This window comes from Thunnus thynnus, chromosome 18 (genome assembly GCF_963924715.1).
Source record: "Thunnus thynnus chromosome 18, fThuThy2.1, whole genome shotgun sequence".
Taxonomy (NCBI): domain Eukaryota; kingdom Metazoa; phylum Chordata; class Actinopteri; order Scombriformes; family Scombridae; genus Thunnus; species Thunnus thynnus.
In genome coordinates, this window is record NC_089534.1 from 15,936,137 (window position 1) to 15,953,092 (window position 16,956).

The following is a 16,956-nucleotide window of genomic DNA, read 5'->3' on the forward strand; positions in this document are numbered from 1 at the left end:
AATTATTGCTCAGAAATGCTTTAAATACTCTAAACGTTTACTGCGCAATGATTATTTGAGCAGTTTTAATGTAAAAAGTAGCATTTAGAAATATTTTTTCAACTCACCCTCTAAAAATGGAAGATTCCAGACTCGGGATCCCCAATACGTAATTTTCCTAATATGGTGCATCCTGTAACAGGGGCGGACCTTGCTGGGAAATACACCAGCCGACTTTGGCCGACACGACCTTACGTAAAAAAAAAAACACAACAAACAAACAGAGACTGTTGTGAACGCTGGAGAACTGGGCTAATGGTAAGTACACTCTGCACACACATACACACACACACACAAAGTACATCAAACATATATTTGAACACGCAGATTTGTCTGTTCTGAACTGAGTGTATCAAACAAATTGGTCAAAATAACCTCCCCACACACACACACGCACACACTGCTGGTGTATTTTTAACTCTGCCCTGTTAAAAAGTTCATTCAAATATTGTTATTTGTACTAAGATATGAACATACCAGGGCTACAGCTGTCTTGTTTTTTAACCTACTTGCTTAGATGGACTTTAATGCAAAAATACATTTTACACTTTCACTACTTTTTTACTTTGATAAGTTGTGGTTTCAGAAATTCTTGCAGGATAAATCAGGGACACACGGCTAATATACTGCTGTGCTTGAAGATTTTTAGCATCAAAAATTCAAAGTTTTTTAATTGGCTTAATGATGTGCAATGTGGCATATATCCTACTTTTGGGTATAGACTAGTATGCAAGTATTCATTTGATGGAGAAATATAAAGATTCATATTTTAAGATAAATATTCATAAATAGCCTATATTTGATCTAAGTATTAAAAATCTCAGACCTTTTTATTATTATTATATGAAGGAATCTCTCTAGCTTATCTGACATGCAAAGAAATTTATTTATTGGCAAATTTGAATCAAGAAATGTGTGGAAAATCCTTTGAAAACATTTCATAACAACTCAATGTAAACTTGCAACCTAAGCACTATAAAGTCATGTCAGAGCAGAAGCTGTTACGTGTGTGTCACGCCCTCAGGCAGTGTTTGTTCCTTTTGTGTGTGTGATTTATGCAAGGGTGTGTTGAGTTGCAGAGCGAGTTGAGAACTGGTTTGTTATGTGTACTTTTCCACGACAGCTTTTTCTCAGGGATGCCCGAGCATGTCTATAAAGGTCTTCCCTGCTCCCTTTGGGATTTGCATGAGGAGCTACTACTGAAATGCAAGTTTGACACTGAACCAGCCTCTATACTTTATATTGCTCTTAGAATTTAAAGTTTAATGGAGTCACTCTGTTGCTTTACATTATTTCTTTCATTCCCATGAAACCTAATCAAGATTATCAAACACTTTTTTTTCTGTTAACCAGCCCTTAATGGATAACTAGCACCGTGACCCCAATCCAGATTTATATAATAGTGTCAGCAGCATTTTGCTGAGTTTTTTTTATTTTTTATTTGGTGCATATAAAAGTTATAAATGGGCAGAAAACAGTGAGCAAAGCAAATTTCTAGCCAACACCATTTTAACAATAGTAGGATTTATGTTTTTTTTTGTTTTCCTGGCATCCCAAGGACCTTTGAGGGGTCCTCCAGGAATGCCTCTCTTTATTTAGCAGTCCAGTAAACAGTGTGCAGGCAACAAGTTTATTTATTGTCCAAATAAAATAGTTGTCATAAGCGTCAAAATTGCATTAAATAACGTGTGAAGTGTGAATAATAGTGTTATTATGCCAAAGTTCATCAATTTAGGTGAAAAAGATTGTGTTTTGTTTCCCGCGCTTGTGTTTTGTTGAACATTCCTGGTTGTCATAGCAACACTCCACCCCTTCGCGTCAGTGACGACCTCGTTTTTTTTTTTTTTTTTAACTGCATAGCAACGAAGATTGTTTGTGTTATGATGAGGTATCACTCAACAAGGAAAAACAAAACCCGGCTCTTTTTTTCGGTTTTGCCAGCGGTGAAGCCACGTACGATACGTCGATACGTCAGATAACGTGCGGTTCCAGGAAACAGCTGCAGAGTGAGTGTTCTGTCTGAGTCGCAGCTCTCTGTCTGTGGAGCAGCGGAATGAAACAGGACACCAAACAACACATTTACCTTCAGGCTTGTTTGAGTATTTTGTTTGAGAGCAGCAGCTTGCAAATCAACCATGCTGATCTAGACTATTTGTTTTGAACAATGTTTTTAAGAAGGTAAAACCAATGTAATAATAGAGATGAAAGATGTGTTTAATAAGAGGCATGTTGGCTATTTGGGGACCATAATAATTAAGTTAATGACCATAATAATAATTGAAAAAATTATTACGCCAAATCAATTAACTTGCAGCAACACAGAGGAGAGTTAAATTAACAAATAAGATAATCTACACAAGTATTTTGCAAGAGGTAATTTTAGTTGAGTTTAATCCAAGTTGCCCCATTTTTATTTTAATATAAATCCTTTAAATAGGCTTAAGTTGTGTAATTAGGGAGTTATTTTTAGCCCAAGTTTAATTGCATACTAGTGGCGTTTTTCACAGGAGCAACTTCAATGATCTATTTGCCTAATTTACATGAACTTTGAAGGCTGATGTCACTGAACCTAAAAATAAACTCCGCTGGCCTGTGCACATTCACGCTCAAGTCGCTTTGATGAAAACAAGTGTTTGAGCTGTTGTGAATGGTGTCTGCAGTTACGTCCGACCTTTGAACCCCATCTGCTCTTGATCCTCCGGCGGACTGAATAGGCCGACCACCTAATGATGTGCCGGTAAACGAGCCCGGAGGGGCCGTGGCTGCCGGGAAGCAGCCGGGAGCCGCAGCCCCCTCTTAGATGGGAGAGGCCCCCTTCTATTCAGAAGGCATCCCATTCACTTCAGTGGATCTGTGAGGTCATCTGAAATCTAAATATAGCGTATCCAGCCTATACAAGCTTCTTCTTATAGGCACTGAATGCGGGAATAACGCTTAGCTTACATAATTGATGCCTGTAAATTGCATCAACACAACTAATTGGCCTTTAAAATGGGAGGAAAAAACTGTGGAAAGCCAACAAACCACTTAATCAGTAACATTTTTAGAAAAGCATGGGCATGATATTAAAAATCTCTGCAATAACCCACCAGTATGATGTTATTATGTGTAAATTCTAATCTATGGGTCAAGTGCAGGTGTTTACCCTCCTCGTCATGTCCTAAAAGAAACGCCTGAGGTCATCGAAGGCGCAACTAATGACGCTGTTATCAGGTACAATGCATGACGGGTGAGCCTTTTTGGTGCATGTTTCACTTTCTTTTGTGACTGGTGAGTGAGTGGGCCACACACGGCCACACGTCCGTCTGTGCTCTCTCTCTCTCTCTCTCTCTCTCTCTCTCTCTCTCTCTCTCTCTCTCTCTCTCTCTCTCTCCCCCTCTCTTGTGCGCCACAGCGAGCCACTGCTCACCGGAAACGCTATATATGGCTCGACCGGTCCATTCGGCGATTGGCTGCTTAAAGAGAGCGACAAATCTGTTGCTGGAGCTCTATTCATATGCAGAGACAGGTGAAAGGCAGTGTGATGTATGGATGACACTTAATTTAGCAGCTCATAAATAATCAGCCAGTATGTTAGAGGCTTTGTGCGTTAATTAAATCATGTGTGCTTCCGTAATTTTGGCCCGAACGCTAAGTTGGGGACATATTTTACTGCATTATAGTCTCCTAAAGAGTAAAATAGCATTGCTTCAATGTGAGACACTCAGAGGGAACATCAAATCCTTAATATATCAGGCTCACTGTTATAAATTGTTAATTAATATGATGCATTTACCATCATTTGCTGGCATTTGTAAGGTCCTTTGTGTTGCCAAGAATGCGCCAATATAATAAACGTGCCACAGTGAATGTAGACATGAAGGGAACATAATGTATAATGCAGATGCTGCACATGAAATGACGTAGTTCATTCATGGTGATGTGCACCTCTTGCAGGCGGGGGTGTCACTTCATACATGCTCGCCATTTTTCAAAATTTAAATATTTGAATAAACCAAATAAGTTTAAATGAAAATCTTGCTCAATCTTGCCGTTTTGGTTATTTCGTGAATTTAATTGTTCAATTGAAGAACATCTGCTCGCGATTTTCACCTCACCTTTCCCTCTGTGAAATGGTTCAGTCTCACCACACAGATTTCATTCATAAAATTCCAGCTCACTATAAAAGGCGGGCCTCTCCACTATCTGCACAGTTACCATTTATGAGTCCGGCAAATGGGACATAAGTAGGCGTGTGGGCGTCAGTTTTCTACTTAGAATAGATACACTACTCTATATTTTTATGCAGTGATTTTTTTTTAAATTAATTAATTTATTTATTTTAGATGAGAACATGCATCCAGACTCCAGCGCTGAGTTCGACTCATCGTCCAGCTGTAGCACAGCATCGCCTGGCGGGGACACCCCTGGGTGCAGCCAGCATCCTCCTGACTCGCTTTCATCATCAGTGGACAACACCAAGGTAGAAGCGGATCTGATCATCCCCCCCAAAATAATTATCATCTCAAAACGAAATCTTGCAGGATCATTAATGCACAAGTTGCCTTTCTCAAATTCTTCACACACATATCCAACTAAATGTCACTGCAGCCTTTTAAAAAAAAAAAAAAAAAAAAAAAAAAAGCAGGATTACTGTCTGACCCGCTTAAAATGATTCTATGCAAAAACATAAGCAACCTCTACAGGCAATAATGTTCAGTCTTATATCAGGGGAATGTTTTTTAATGTACTTTACGCGTGTCTTGGTCGTGACCTTTCATTTTTGAATGATGACGATGATGGTGATGATGGAAAAGAGTGATAAGGATGTCATGATGCGTGTGGCTGTTTTTGATGGATTCATAGACAGTACTGATTTTGTCTTTTTTGTGTGTACGTGCATTCCTCAGCTATATGATTGATGTACCATTTATGCACATCTAAAGGTCAGCCATAAACGTGGCTGCTCATTCATCAGATAAGCTAAATTAGTGTTTGACTGCATGCATTTGCATGTCTCTGTGATGTGGCTTGTTTTTTTTTTTTTTCAGGATGTTGAGACCAGTGCAGCAGACTCCTTTGTTCCGACTGTGACTGCAATCTCAAGCTCGCCGGATCTAAGGTGGATGGTGCAGCCGACAGTCATCACATCTGTCTCTCCGTCATCCAGCCGTGCAAAGCCCAAAACTCATGGTGCGAACCAGTCGTCTTCCCCGGCAGGTGCAAACAAGGCGAAGCCCTCCAACAGGAAAGGGCAAAAAGCGCAGGTATGCAATAAGGCAACAGGGTGGGGAGGGGTGGAGGTGATCAAATAGCCTAACGTTACAAGTTATCAGCCAATTAATCAATAAGTGAACCAATTAAGCAACCAAAGAGTCAGTATTGTTCTTCAATAATATCCCTTCCTATACCTTCCCACGACTCCTCACCACTGAATATGAAAATTGAGTTATCGCGATAGTTTAAAAGGGACGCGAAAAAGGATGCTTTTTTCTTTGCTGTTACAGGAAAATTAACGTGTCAATACATTTCTGCAGGGAGTAGCACATAAAGTGATTGGATTATGTTTAATTGGCGCAGCGAGTATACTTTTAGAGTGACGAGCACAGCGCTCTTTATGAATGAATGAGATGGGGGGAAATTGCATAAAATGCGCGTTCACGTGGCTGGCTAGACCGAGCCAGTGGTGCAGCATTTTAACGCCTGAACTGAAAGAGAGTCTGCGCCGACCAGATCAGTATTCTCAGCATACACTACAACCTATATGCTTTATTTTCTTTCTCTCTTTTTTTGGCAAGTGAAATAGTGTTGAATGGCCAACTGCTGGTATGGCGACACTTCTCAGTATTTGGCGCATTTAAATGGGCTATTTCTGATTGATTTTAGCCTTCCAAGGAGGAGGAGGAAAGGAGGAGGATCAGGAGGGAGAGGAACAAAATTGCTGCAGCAAAGTGTCGTAACAGGCGGAGGGAGCTGATAGACACTCTGCAAGCTGTAAGTATGCTGTTTTATGAAATCATATAGAGACATATGCACTCCTCCAGAGCTGAGGGCATTAAGTGTAAGATGTCACTTGTCATTAAAGATCACAGGAGCAAAGATGTACTGCAGAGCACCATGGGGGCAAAACTGTTTTCATGCTTCTCTCATGCCATTTCTCTCATTTTCTGATTTTGTCCTTCCTCACCTCAGGAGACTGACATGCTCGAAGAAGAGAAATCCGGTCTCCAGACGGAGATCGCCGAGCTCCTGAAGGAGAAGGAGAGACTGGAGCAGGTCTTAGCCTCCCACAAACCCTCCTGCAAACTCCCTGCAAATGGTAGTGATGATGATGATGATGATGATGATGAGGATAATGATGTGAACACAATGCTGCAGGACCCTCCGGCTTCCCCACAGCTGCTGTCCATCTTAGAGAATGGAAAAACCCCAGAGAGCAACACAACAATCGGAGAAGCCGCCATTGGTCAAGACATGGACAGCATCCCTTGTATCCCTGCTGCAGCCATTTTGGGGAACTCCAACATCCTGCTGTGTTCCAGTGCAGAAGAAGAGGTTCTGGAGGACTTAAAAGGAGACGACCTGGATGACTTGGTGCCCAGCCTTGAGATGGCGGTGACGGCTGAGACGGCCGCCTCCGTCCCCGACATAGACCTGAGCGGCCCCTTCGGCCTCTCAGACTGGGAAACGTTGTACAAATCTGTGGCAAACGACCTTGAATCTTTGAGCACACCAGTCATGTCTTCCAGTCCCACTTGTAGCAATTATCGCACAGTGTTTTCCTTTAATTACTCCGAGATTGATTCCCTGGCTGAGGGCTGCGAGAGCCTCAAAGGCATCCTCGGTGCATCTGAGTTCAAGAAAGATAGTCTCAACTCTCCAACACTTCTGGCCTTGTGAATGCAAAGAAGTTATGCAATGATACTGTAATTGTATTCTAACCAGCCAGCAAGCAAGCTATGATCTCTATCAAATAATCTTTTGTAGTGTGAGTTTTTGGATGTTGTGTATAGATGAAGTGTTTTCTGTGGCTGTAACAGGGTTGACTTCTTCAATACTGCTGGTGCAACTCTCTTGAGACTTGAGATTTTCGTGCTGGTATCTAAAAATGCATGCAAATACAAAGTCATCCGTAATCCAAGAAGAGATGATATCTTGTGTTTTAGAAAATCCCTAATGTGATGTGAAGTTAGATCATGCTCAATAGCCTACTGTGCGTGCGTGTGTGTGTGTGTGTATACTACTGTTGTGCTGTAACAAGTGAAAATAACAGGGTTACTAATGTGTAGCGTATAGGTGTTAACATCTTGCTGTAAGGTGCCCCCCCCCCAACCCCCTGACTTGACTTTTCCTTTCGAGTTTTTTCCATGAAAAGATCGTGTCATGTATTTTATCAAGATGTATTTTATGACATAGTTTATTTTTTTACTTATCAAAACTTATCAGATGCAAAAACATATATATATATAACGCTGGAAATAAAAAAAAAGAGACTACCACACTAGAAATGTCTTGCCGTTGTTGTTATTCAGTGTATAGAACCTCACCACAAGCTCCATTTAGCAACTGTTTTGGAGCTCTCGAGCATATCACTTGATCTTCCTCAGCAGATGCAGTTAGTCCAGTTGTAATGGAATTTAAACCGGTCAAAATTTCCATTGTTTTTACTGAGCACTAAAGAGCTAAAAGTGGTGTTTAACTTGTCTCCCCATCTGCTGAGGAAGATCATGTAATTGATTAAAAGCTCCAGGACAGCTACTAAATGGGCCTTGCAGTGAGATTCGTATTGAAGGTCATGAATGAACTCTGAACCGCAGCTTTTAATGATCAAAAAGTGATAAAAATATTTAGAAAAACGGGAAATTCCCCCACAACTGCACAACTGATGAAGATCAGGATTAGAAGCTCTAAAGCAGCGACTAAATGGACCTTGTTTCTCCTGTGCTGCAAGGTCAAGAATCAACTTCAAAAAACATTCACGCAAAAAAACAAAAAAAAACCTCCATGCAGATGTCAATGTGACTATTTTTGGATTCAGGATTACATAAAGCTCGATCATTGGGGGCTGAATCGTGTTCAAAAACGCGAGTGGGAGCAGCAGAAACGGCAGGTTAATTGTTCATTCACAGCTCGTTCTCCACTATTGTCACGGTCAAGGGAATCCGACACCACAGCGCCACGCTGCGTGCTCGCGTGACGTCAGCACGCGACTGGCACGTTGTTTCACTTCCTTGGCCATATATGGGTAATTGCGGTTGTTTTGTCTCCATGGCGACGGGTGGCTGGACCCGGGAGGACGTTACCGGAAAAAGTCGAAGCAGGAGTGTTGCTGAGCGTAAACAGACGAAACTTTCTCTCCAGTTACGGAGCGGGCATCAAGTGTAGGATGATAATTAGTCTAGTTTGTTTTTTAATAGAGTCAGAGCCTTTCTCGGAATAGCTAACGGGGTATTATGATGATGATAATAATAATAATAAGTTTATTAAGAATAGCACCTTTCACAGAAATGAAATTCACAAAGTGCAGAACAAAAGAAACACACACACACACACACTCACAAAAACAATGACCACAGCAGAATGACATTTCATGGGTGCAATAAAGAGAAGAGAGAACTCCCGCACACTGTCCTTTTACTTGCAATAAACTTATCAATAAAGTTTATGTCCTTTCACTTGCAATAAACTCATCAATAAAGTTTATGTCCTCTCACTGGCAATCAGCCTATAAATAAAGTTTATTGCCAGTTGAAGGACAGTGTGCGGGAGTTTTCTCTTCTCTTGCCAATTAATGGACGTTTCCTCCTACGCACCTGTCTACAAGAAACTTAAGGTGTGCATGAGACTTAACAGATTTAAGGCTGCAATAAAACCATAATGGATGCACTTAATGTAACCACATTCAACATTTTATTAATTTACTGATGCCAGAAAGCCTTTGTTACAGCTGATCTTCCATGTCTCCATGTGTCTGGGCTGTGCAGTGTTTTCTACCATCAGTAGGGGGAGCTACAGTGTGAGCAGTGGCGAGCCCCAAACTGACCACATCCTCATTTTTATTAAACCGCTCCTGTGTGTGATGTCTTTGTGACTGGCTATTTCATATTTTTAGACTGATGATGGATGTGCCTGTCAACTACTCTGATGTCTTCTGACTCACACGCTGTCCACTCCACTTGTTCCATCAAACTCTGTGTGTGTGTGTGTGTGTGTGTGTGTGAGATGCTTCTCACATCCATAACCACAGTTGTAAAATATCACATCTATCAAGAGGTGAATAAATCATCGCAAACATCTAAGGACAAATGAAAAATGCAGTGAAATAAATGCATTTGTTTTTCGTTTAGTTTTCACTTTTTCTTTTGCAAGAATAACAAAAGCAGCTGAAAATAATAATAAACGTTTCAGCTGCATGTGAATTTGTGTGAGGAAAGCAGCACTGGTTGTCTCTTACAGGCTCATAAACATGTGTAATTTGCCCCAATGGGAATAAACCTCTAAATCAATGAATGAATGCATTTATTTTTCAGTTCTACACTTTTCGTTTGGAAGAATAAGAAAAGCGGCACTCAGCTTTATCCTTTCGAAAGGTAGAAATAGCAAGGGATTAAACAGGAAGTGCTGACTCTTTTCTTTGTTGGGAGCTAATAACTTAACATATGTCACCACTAAAACATTTATACCCCAAATGTTTAATTTGCAAAAGAATTATACAGTAGCTGTTAAATTAATCGTTTTTGTCACTTGCACTCAGCTATAGGTTTAGTATATTTCAGTTTTCAGTACTTAAAACAGTCAATTGATGACAGGACCCGCCATTGAGGCCTTACTTATTTTAATTACTTTTTCTTGGGTTTTACAGTCATTTAATGTGTTAAATATCTTCTGAAAGTGTAATTAGGCACTTAGATATGTCCAGCCTTGGGGTACTCTGACCTGAATATGATTTAAATGTAACTTAACTAACTCGCTTAATTCTGCAGTGTGATGCTTCTCACCTCCATAACCTGTTGGTAAAATATCACATAGAGTTGCTCACAACCAACCATCAGGCTGTAATAAACACCAAAACATACAGAAATAGTAAAGAAAACTTGAGCTAAAGGTGTGATTTCCATACATTTAACATGGTTTGGCATAAGAAGCATAAACTGAGTAAAGGTATGAGACGAAGGGGGAGAGTTTGTATTTTAAGGTTGGGAGTGAAGCTGTTCACTGCTGTTAGAAAAAGTATTTAGATCCTTCAGTTTTTAGGCTAAGTAACTAGCAATGAAACAATGTAAAGTTACTGCATGCATTCAGATTCTTAGTAAAGTAAAAACATCGGCAAAATTTATTTTAAAGTACACATTATGCAGCATGATCCCTGTTTCTGTTATAAGAATATATATTATTATTATTTGATTATTATTACAGATGCATTAAAATGTAAGCAGTGTTTTAACGTTGTACTGGGCCAACAGGGAGCTTATTCAGAACTTTAACCTCACAGAAACCTTACAGTGTTAAAACTGTGATAATTACATCATATTTTATAAAACTGATTACATTTTTCTGAAAGCGCAATGTTTTACCCATAACTGTCAAATAAATTAAATGGAGTAAATGTTACATTATGATCATCTGAATTGTAGTTATGTAGAAAGCAGCATAAAGTGGAAATACATGTAAAAATAGCCTACAACTACCTCTTTAGTGCAACACTTGAGTAAGTCTACTCCAGCAGAAGTTACTCAAGAGTAAGACTGAGTGTATTTATATAGCAGTGGAATTCAGAAGAATTCAGATACTAAGAAAAAGTAGCAAAACAACAATGTAAAACTACTTCATAGGAAGTAAAAATCCTGCATTCATAATTTCATAAGCAGCAAAATGTAGATTATTTATTACTATCATGTTATTATTATTATTATTATTGGATTGTTAGCTTATTATTATTGATACATTATTGTCTAGGTTGCATTTAAATATTGTAGCTGGCTGAAGTGGAGCTAATTTTGATTAATTTGTGTAATGTTGTTTTTTTAAAAACTCATCATATGCTAACATGTAAAATTTTATTGTACTCTGCAATGTAATTGTAAGTATAACTGTCAAATAAATGTACTGTAGTGGAGTTAAAGGTAAAACATTTACACACACCCATGCTGCACCCACACAGGTGTTTTTAATTGTCTTGCCTGATTAGACCTCTTCTCAGGAGTGCGTGAGCGTGTACAGACAGCTTGATTGTCTCTTGCTCCCCTGTTATACATTCGTTGACAACTTTTACCTTAAAGTTTCATGACCTCACATTACTCCTATCACAACTCTGCCCAACTTCAACCTGAGCAGAGGTTTTAATCAGCCAGAACAACAGAAAACACCCTGATTACACCTTGATTAGTGGATTGTAATAGGCTGTTTTCACAGAAGACATTCTGACTGGTTATGGTCGGAAAAACACAGGTGTTACTAATAACATTAACGACGGCTGTGTACTGTTTGCTGTCTGAGTAAATTATGAGAGTGTGACCGTGACCCAATGTGCATGATACCAGGACACTGAAACCTAAGCAGCTTAGCCATCATTAATTTCTGTTATTTACACCTGTGCTTTTCCTGTTTTGACATGTCAAAATGTCCTCTATGAAAAAAGGTCAATTTGTATATGGAGCTTGTTTTTAATTGATGTGACCTAGAATCAGGTTAGTTATTAATAGTGATATGATAACATATTCCAAAATCTAGACATATCACAGTTTATATGGTTTGATTACACAACTGTAAGCTTGCTATTTGTTTCCATTTGGTAGTACTTAGCCTCTTTACAGATTTTCTTTCTCTTTTAACTGGACCCAACTAGTTAATAAAAAAGAAAACAAAGCAGTAATGTTAAGTAATGTTTCAGGATGAGATTACTCCAAGCAACATCAGCCCCCTGTAGTATGTCTCACATTGCCTGGTTACGGATCTCTATCTTTCTATTATTTGTCGTGCACTCACTATTTCCACCTCTGTTATCTCATCTTGATACACCTCCTGACTACTGCTTTCCTGCTTGCTGTTATATTCCCGGGGAAGTACTATATTTACAAGGATAAATCAATGTCATACGGATTTGGGAGTACTGGGTCACTTGGCATGAGTAACGCTATGAGAGAGCAACCTTGCACCATGTGCTAAAGATGGCGTTGATGTGTACGTGAGCTGAGACAACACTGGTTCCAACTGGAGATGGCGCATTGGGTGTAGGAAGAAACAAAACACGCTGATTTGGTGCTTTACTCACTTGTTTGATCACGACAACCATGCCGTTAAACTTGCATTGGCATGTATAATATTGCAAAGATTTTATAAAGAATGTACTTTATACAGACTTTGATACTTTATATGACACCGTGGATAAACATCGAATGACAAATCATGTCTAATAGCACTATTACAGTTAACACTGGGAGCTTTTACTCAAATGGAAACAGGATCAGCTGACAGCCATGTTGTTGTGAGAGGGAGATGAAGATGAAGAGGGTAAGGGCTTAAATTCAGCGCCAGCGTGAAATTGGTGCTTGATTTGATTTCTGTGAATGGAGTCAGTGGGGTTCTGCTGCAGCATCACAGTTAAATCCATTACAAAGGGCCTGAATATGTCTGTGTATCTCTGTGTTGGATACACAAAGGTATGCTGTCATGTTATGGTCATGAATATGAAAACAAAAGGATATTTTAAACATATAAAATATATTTGTTTCAGTTGAGACACTGATTGTACAGATCAGTGGTTCTCAAAGTGGGTTCCGGGGAGCCCCGGGGGTCCTTAGGGAGGTTCCGGGGAGTCCTGAGCAAAAAGGGGAATAATTTATTTTCTCTATAATTCCATCCATAAGTAACACAATGACAGAGTGTTTGACTATTCTGGTCATTGATCTCATACACTTTCTGTAATAAAACATCTAAAAGCAAAAATCCTATCTGATGGGGGTCTGTGGTCTAATTTGTGTCAGTTTAGGGGTCCTTGATGTGAAAAAGTTTGAGAACCACTAGTATTGATCGTGCATAGTTACTAGTTTAACATGTTGGTGTGTATGCATGCATAGATGCAAGCTTCTGCACGGATCTAATCTGCACCTCATAACTGAAGATTTTGACGTTTCAATTCAAAATTTCCGTTCACCCTTGTTAAAAAATGGGAAATATCACTCTGTGGTAATACAATATTTCCAAATTCGACTCCCAAAATGGCAAAATGCAGGACATCTGCCGTACAGTTTTAAATAACCTGACTGAAAATGTGTGTCTTTTACGCATTACTAGACATATATTGACGTGATCTACAACTGTCTGAGATTATTTTGAAGGATGAAAACAGGAAGGAAGGAAGGATTCAATGTACTAGTGGTAAAAATAAAGTTTGTCTATCGTGTCTGGAGTGTGGTGGATGATGAGTCAGGATAGTGTCTGGAGATGTCTGGCTGTCAGGGTATTTCCCAGTGATGTGATGTTGGATAATATAACGACACCTTTGATAATATAACCCACTACTTTTAATCACATGCAGATAAGGTTGAGTCTTTGAAGGAGATAGGAAAATATAAGTGGCTTATTTATGTCTTAACCGGTCACCAGAAATGCACCATGCAAAGAAGTTCATGTTTTGGAATTAAACATTATTAAGAATGTTTCTCTAAAAAAAAAAGCGAATAAAGAGACAGAAAACATTGTGCTTGCCTGACTACTGACGCCCACACAGCAAGAACTCTGCATGAGTTTGGCAAAGCTGCAAAACCACAAACTGCACTCGCTCTCCATTCATCATTTGGGCAGCTGCTGGAAAGTGCACCCAAGATTATTTTTAAATGCAAAGACTTACTGGAAGATTTGAATAGAACGAGATAAAGATCTTGATACGTATGATGAGTTATGATTTTGAACTTTCTACCTGGTCAAAGGACCTACAAGTTGTAAACATTGTCAGTGTGAAACATAAGTGGTCTCTGTAAGGCAATTTTTAAAAAAAAAAAAACAATTTTTGTTAACTTTTTGTTGAACAAATTAACATGCTCTGCATTCCTGGTCTGCATATCCAGACTAGTGTTTTTCCCGACAGTGTCACTATCATGGCTTATGATTCTTGGCAGGGACAATTCCCCTCTTAAAGGCTTAAAATGCCCAATGAGCCTGCACCATGTGTGTTCATGTACTGAGTGACATCTCTGGCTGCGTTCCTGCAGAGGAATTCAGTTGAAAGTTCACATCTGTGACAGGAGAATCTCCGTCGCGTCTTGACTTCTGTACAGACGTCCAGGACCCTCCTGTTTTATGAAATCTGTGGTTTTTTTGGTTTAGTTCTGCTTTAACCCCAAATGCACCCCCCCTCCTAAAATTTGTCATCTATGTTAAGAGCGAAAGAGCGACAGTGACGCATAGTCGCCCCCGACCTCCCCTCAGATGCGAGACATAAATCACAGCAGAACCAAATTAGAATCTAAAAAAAGGAACAGAGTGGGGTATTTTGGTGAGCCTCTAATAACTCAGCTGCTTGTTCTAGGTGGAACAGTTGAGATGGCATCGTGTGGAACCCGACTGAGACCCACATAATGATTTAAAAATGTATTTAATATATTGAAAAGGTGCACAGGATGAGTTGTTCTTGATTAAAATATTAAAACTGCATATTTAATATCTAACATTTATATCATCAGGGAATCAAACGATGCATTCTAGTTATGCACAACTAATGATTTTGGGGAAGAAAAAAAAAGAGTAAGGAGACAGCAAAAAGGGATGCTTTCAGTCTTTTAAGACTATAACTATCCCAATATACTCCAGTGGTATGCAGTTACAACTGCCCACACTAGAGGGAAGCAGCAGGAAGAGGCATTCAGATTAAGTTTCTTTTTTTTTTTCTGGAACTTTCTGGAACCTCCATCAGAAATACTTAGTTGTCATTTTATGGATGTATCATGTTTCCTAAAACAATATTGGATTATGAATTAAATATCATATTAATGAAGGAGAATTTAAAGAAAATAAAACCGGTATTCACAGCAGCTAAAGCTACACGTGCAAATACCCTGCAAGATTTACGGCATTGCTCAGGCATCACATCACTGTCTGTGAATTTCTGTGAGGAAAACGATACCGGTTGTCTCTTACAGGCTCATAAACATGTGTAATTTGCCCCAGTGGGAATAAATCTCTAAATCAATGAATGAATGCATGGATTTTTTAGTTCTACACTTTCTGTTTTGCAAGAATAACAAAAGCAGCACTCTGTTTTACCTGTTGAAAGGTAGAAATAGCAATGATTTGCAATAGAATTATACAGTCAATTAGTTGTTTTTGTCACTTGCACTTAGCTATAGGTTTAGTTTTTTTCAGTTTTCAGTATTTAAAACAGTCAGTTGATGACAGGACCCACCATTAGGGCCTTACTTATTTTAATTACTTTTCTTGGGTTTTTACAGTTATTTAATGTGTTAAATATGATTTAGATATGATAAAAACAATGAATAATAGCATGTGCTGCAGAGTGCATTGACCCAGTGTGATGAAATATATCATCCATAAGTCCAAATAACTCTAACTCAATAGATCAATAACTCAAAAATAACAATAACTCCAAATATTCATATAATTGCTTGCACCTGCATACATGCACGCATGCATGGATATATTATATATTAAATTTTTCTTGCATGGAACCATCTGTCAGGCTGGGCTTTGACCACCCTCACAATACTACATACTCATTTTGTTACAAAGTTCCTGTCTATCAATAATCTAACTAATCTATTAATAAGGGTTGCAAGTAATGATTATTTTCATTATCGATTAATCTGTTTATTATTTTCTTCATTAATCAATTAGTTGTTTGGTGTAAAAGATGATAGAAAATGTTGATCATTGCTCCCAAAACCCAAGTTGCAACCTAAAAAATCTTGTTTTGTCTTGATCAACAGTCCACGAACCAAAGATATTCAGTTTACTATCATAGAAGACCAAAGAAACCAGAAAATGTTCACATTTAAGAAACTGGAATGAGAGAATTAGGGATTTTTTACTTTAAAAAATGACTCAAACTGATTGATTGATAATCAAATAGTTGCCAATTAATTTTCTGTTGATCAGTTGACTAATCGTCTCAGCTCTACTGAAGGTTTTTTATCTCTGTAGTCTTTCTGATTATCTGATATACTACGGCGTGATAATGAGGTCACTGATGTAATCAGTGTTATCATTTTTCTTGTAGTCGTTGTCAGATATGTGTGTCAGTTGAATGTTTTGTCAAGTGTATTGAGAAGGGAGGCGATTACTTTAGAGGAAGAAAAAATATAATTTTTCTCTCTTTGCAGAGTTGCTCTTTACTGTAGGCCTATGTATTATTCAATCCGTAATTAAGATGTATTGCAGAGTAAATGACATTACATTACACTGGACTGATAGGCTTTAATCACCATGACCGTCTATCAGATCATAAAACACCTGCAACTGAGACGAGAGTATGTGTGTTTACAACCATAACTTTGTTCATTGAGTCGTCTATGGCAGTGATTCCCAACCTTTGTGGCCTGAGACCCCTTAAAATAAAGCAAAGTCTACCTGGGACCCCTCGTCACATGTTGCATTGTCTACGAGATCATCGGTTAATCGTTTTGTCCATAAATGTCAGAAAATAGTGAAAAATATCTGCTGAAGTCCCCACAGTCCAAGGTCACATCTTTAAATGTCTGGTTTTGTCTGACAAACAGTCCAAAACATAAAGATATTCAGTTTATCATCATGTTCGACAAAGAAAAGCAACAAATCGTCACATTTGAGACGCTGACACTAGCTTATTGTTCACATTTTTGCATAAAAAAATGACTAAAACGATTATTCATTTAGTTGCTGATTAATCTTTCGATTGAGTAATAGATTAGTCAACTAACCTTGCAGCTCTAGAGCTCGTTTTATTTG

At 38.7% G+C, this 16,956-nt stretch overlaps 1 protein-coding gene across 4 annotated transcripts; it reads left to right on the plus strand.

The window, feature by feature from the left end:
• Positions 1 to 8: 8 nt before the first annotated feature.
• LOC137169487 (protein c-Fos-like) lies at positions 9 to 11,812 on the plus strand. Of its 4 annotated transcripts, XM_067572710.1 has the most exons (6): positions 9 to 297; positions 1,163 to 3,547; positions 4,365 to 4,501; positions 5,070 to 5,285; positions 5,905 to 6,012; positions 6,211 to 11,812. In XM_067572710.1, the coding sequence occupies exons 2-6, from the start codon at positions 3,463 to 3,465 to the stop codon at positions 6,916 to 6,918; spliced, it is 1,254 nt and encodes a 417-aa protein (XP_067428811.1). In that variant the 5' UTR covers positions 9 to 297; positions 1,163 to 3,462; the 3' UTR covers positions 6,919 to 11,812. The 4 variants fall into 4 exon arrangements, with proteins under 4 accessions (XP_067428811.1, XP_067428810.1, XP_067428812.1 ...); XM_067572709.1 differs by having other exon boundaries at positions 9 to 3,547; XM_067572711.1 differs by having other exon boundaries at positions 9 to 2,045.
• Positions 11,813 to 16,956: the final 5,144 nt, after the last annotated feature.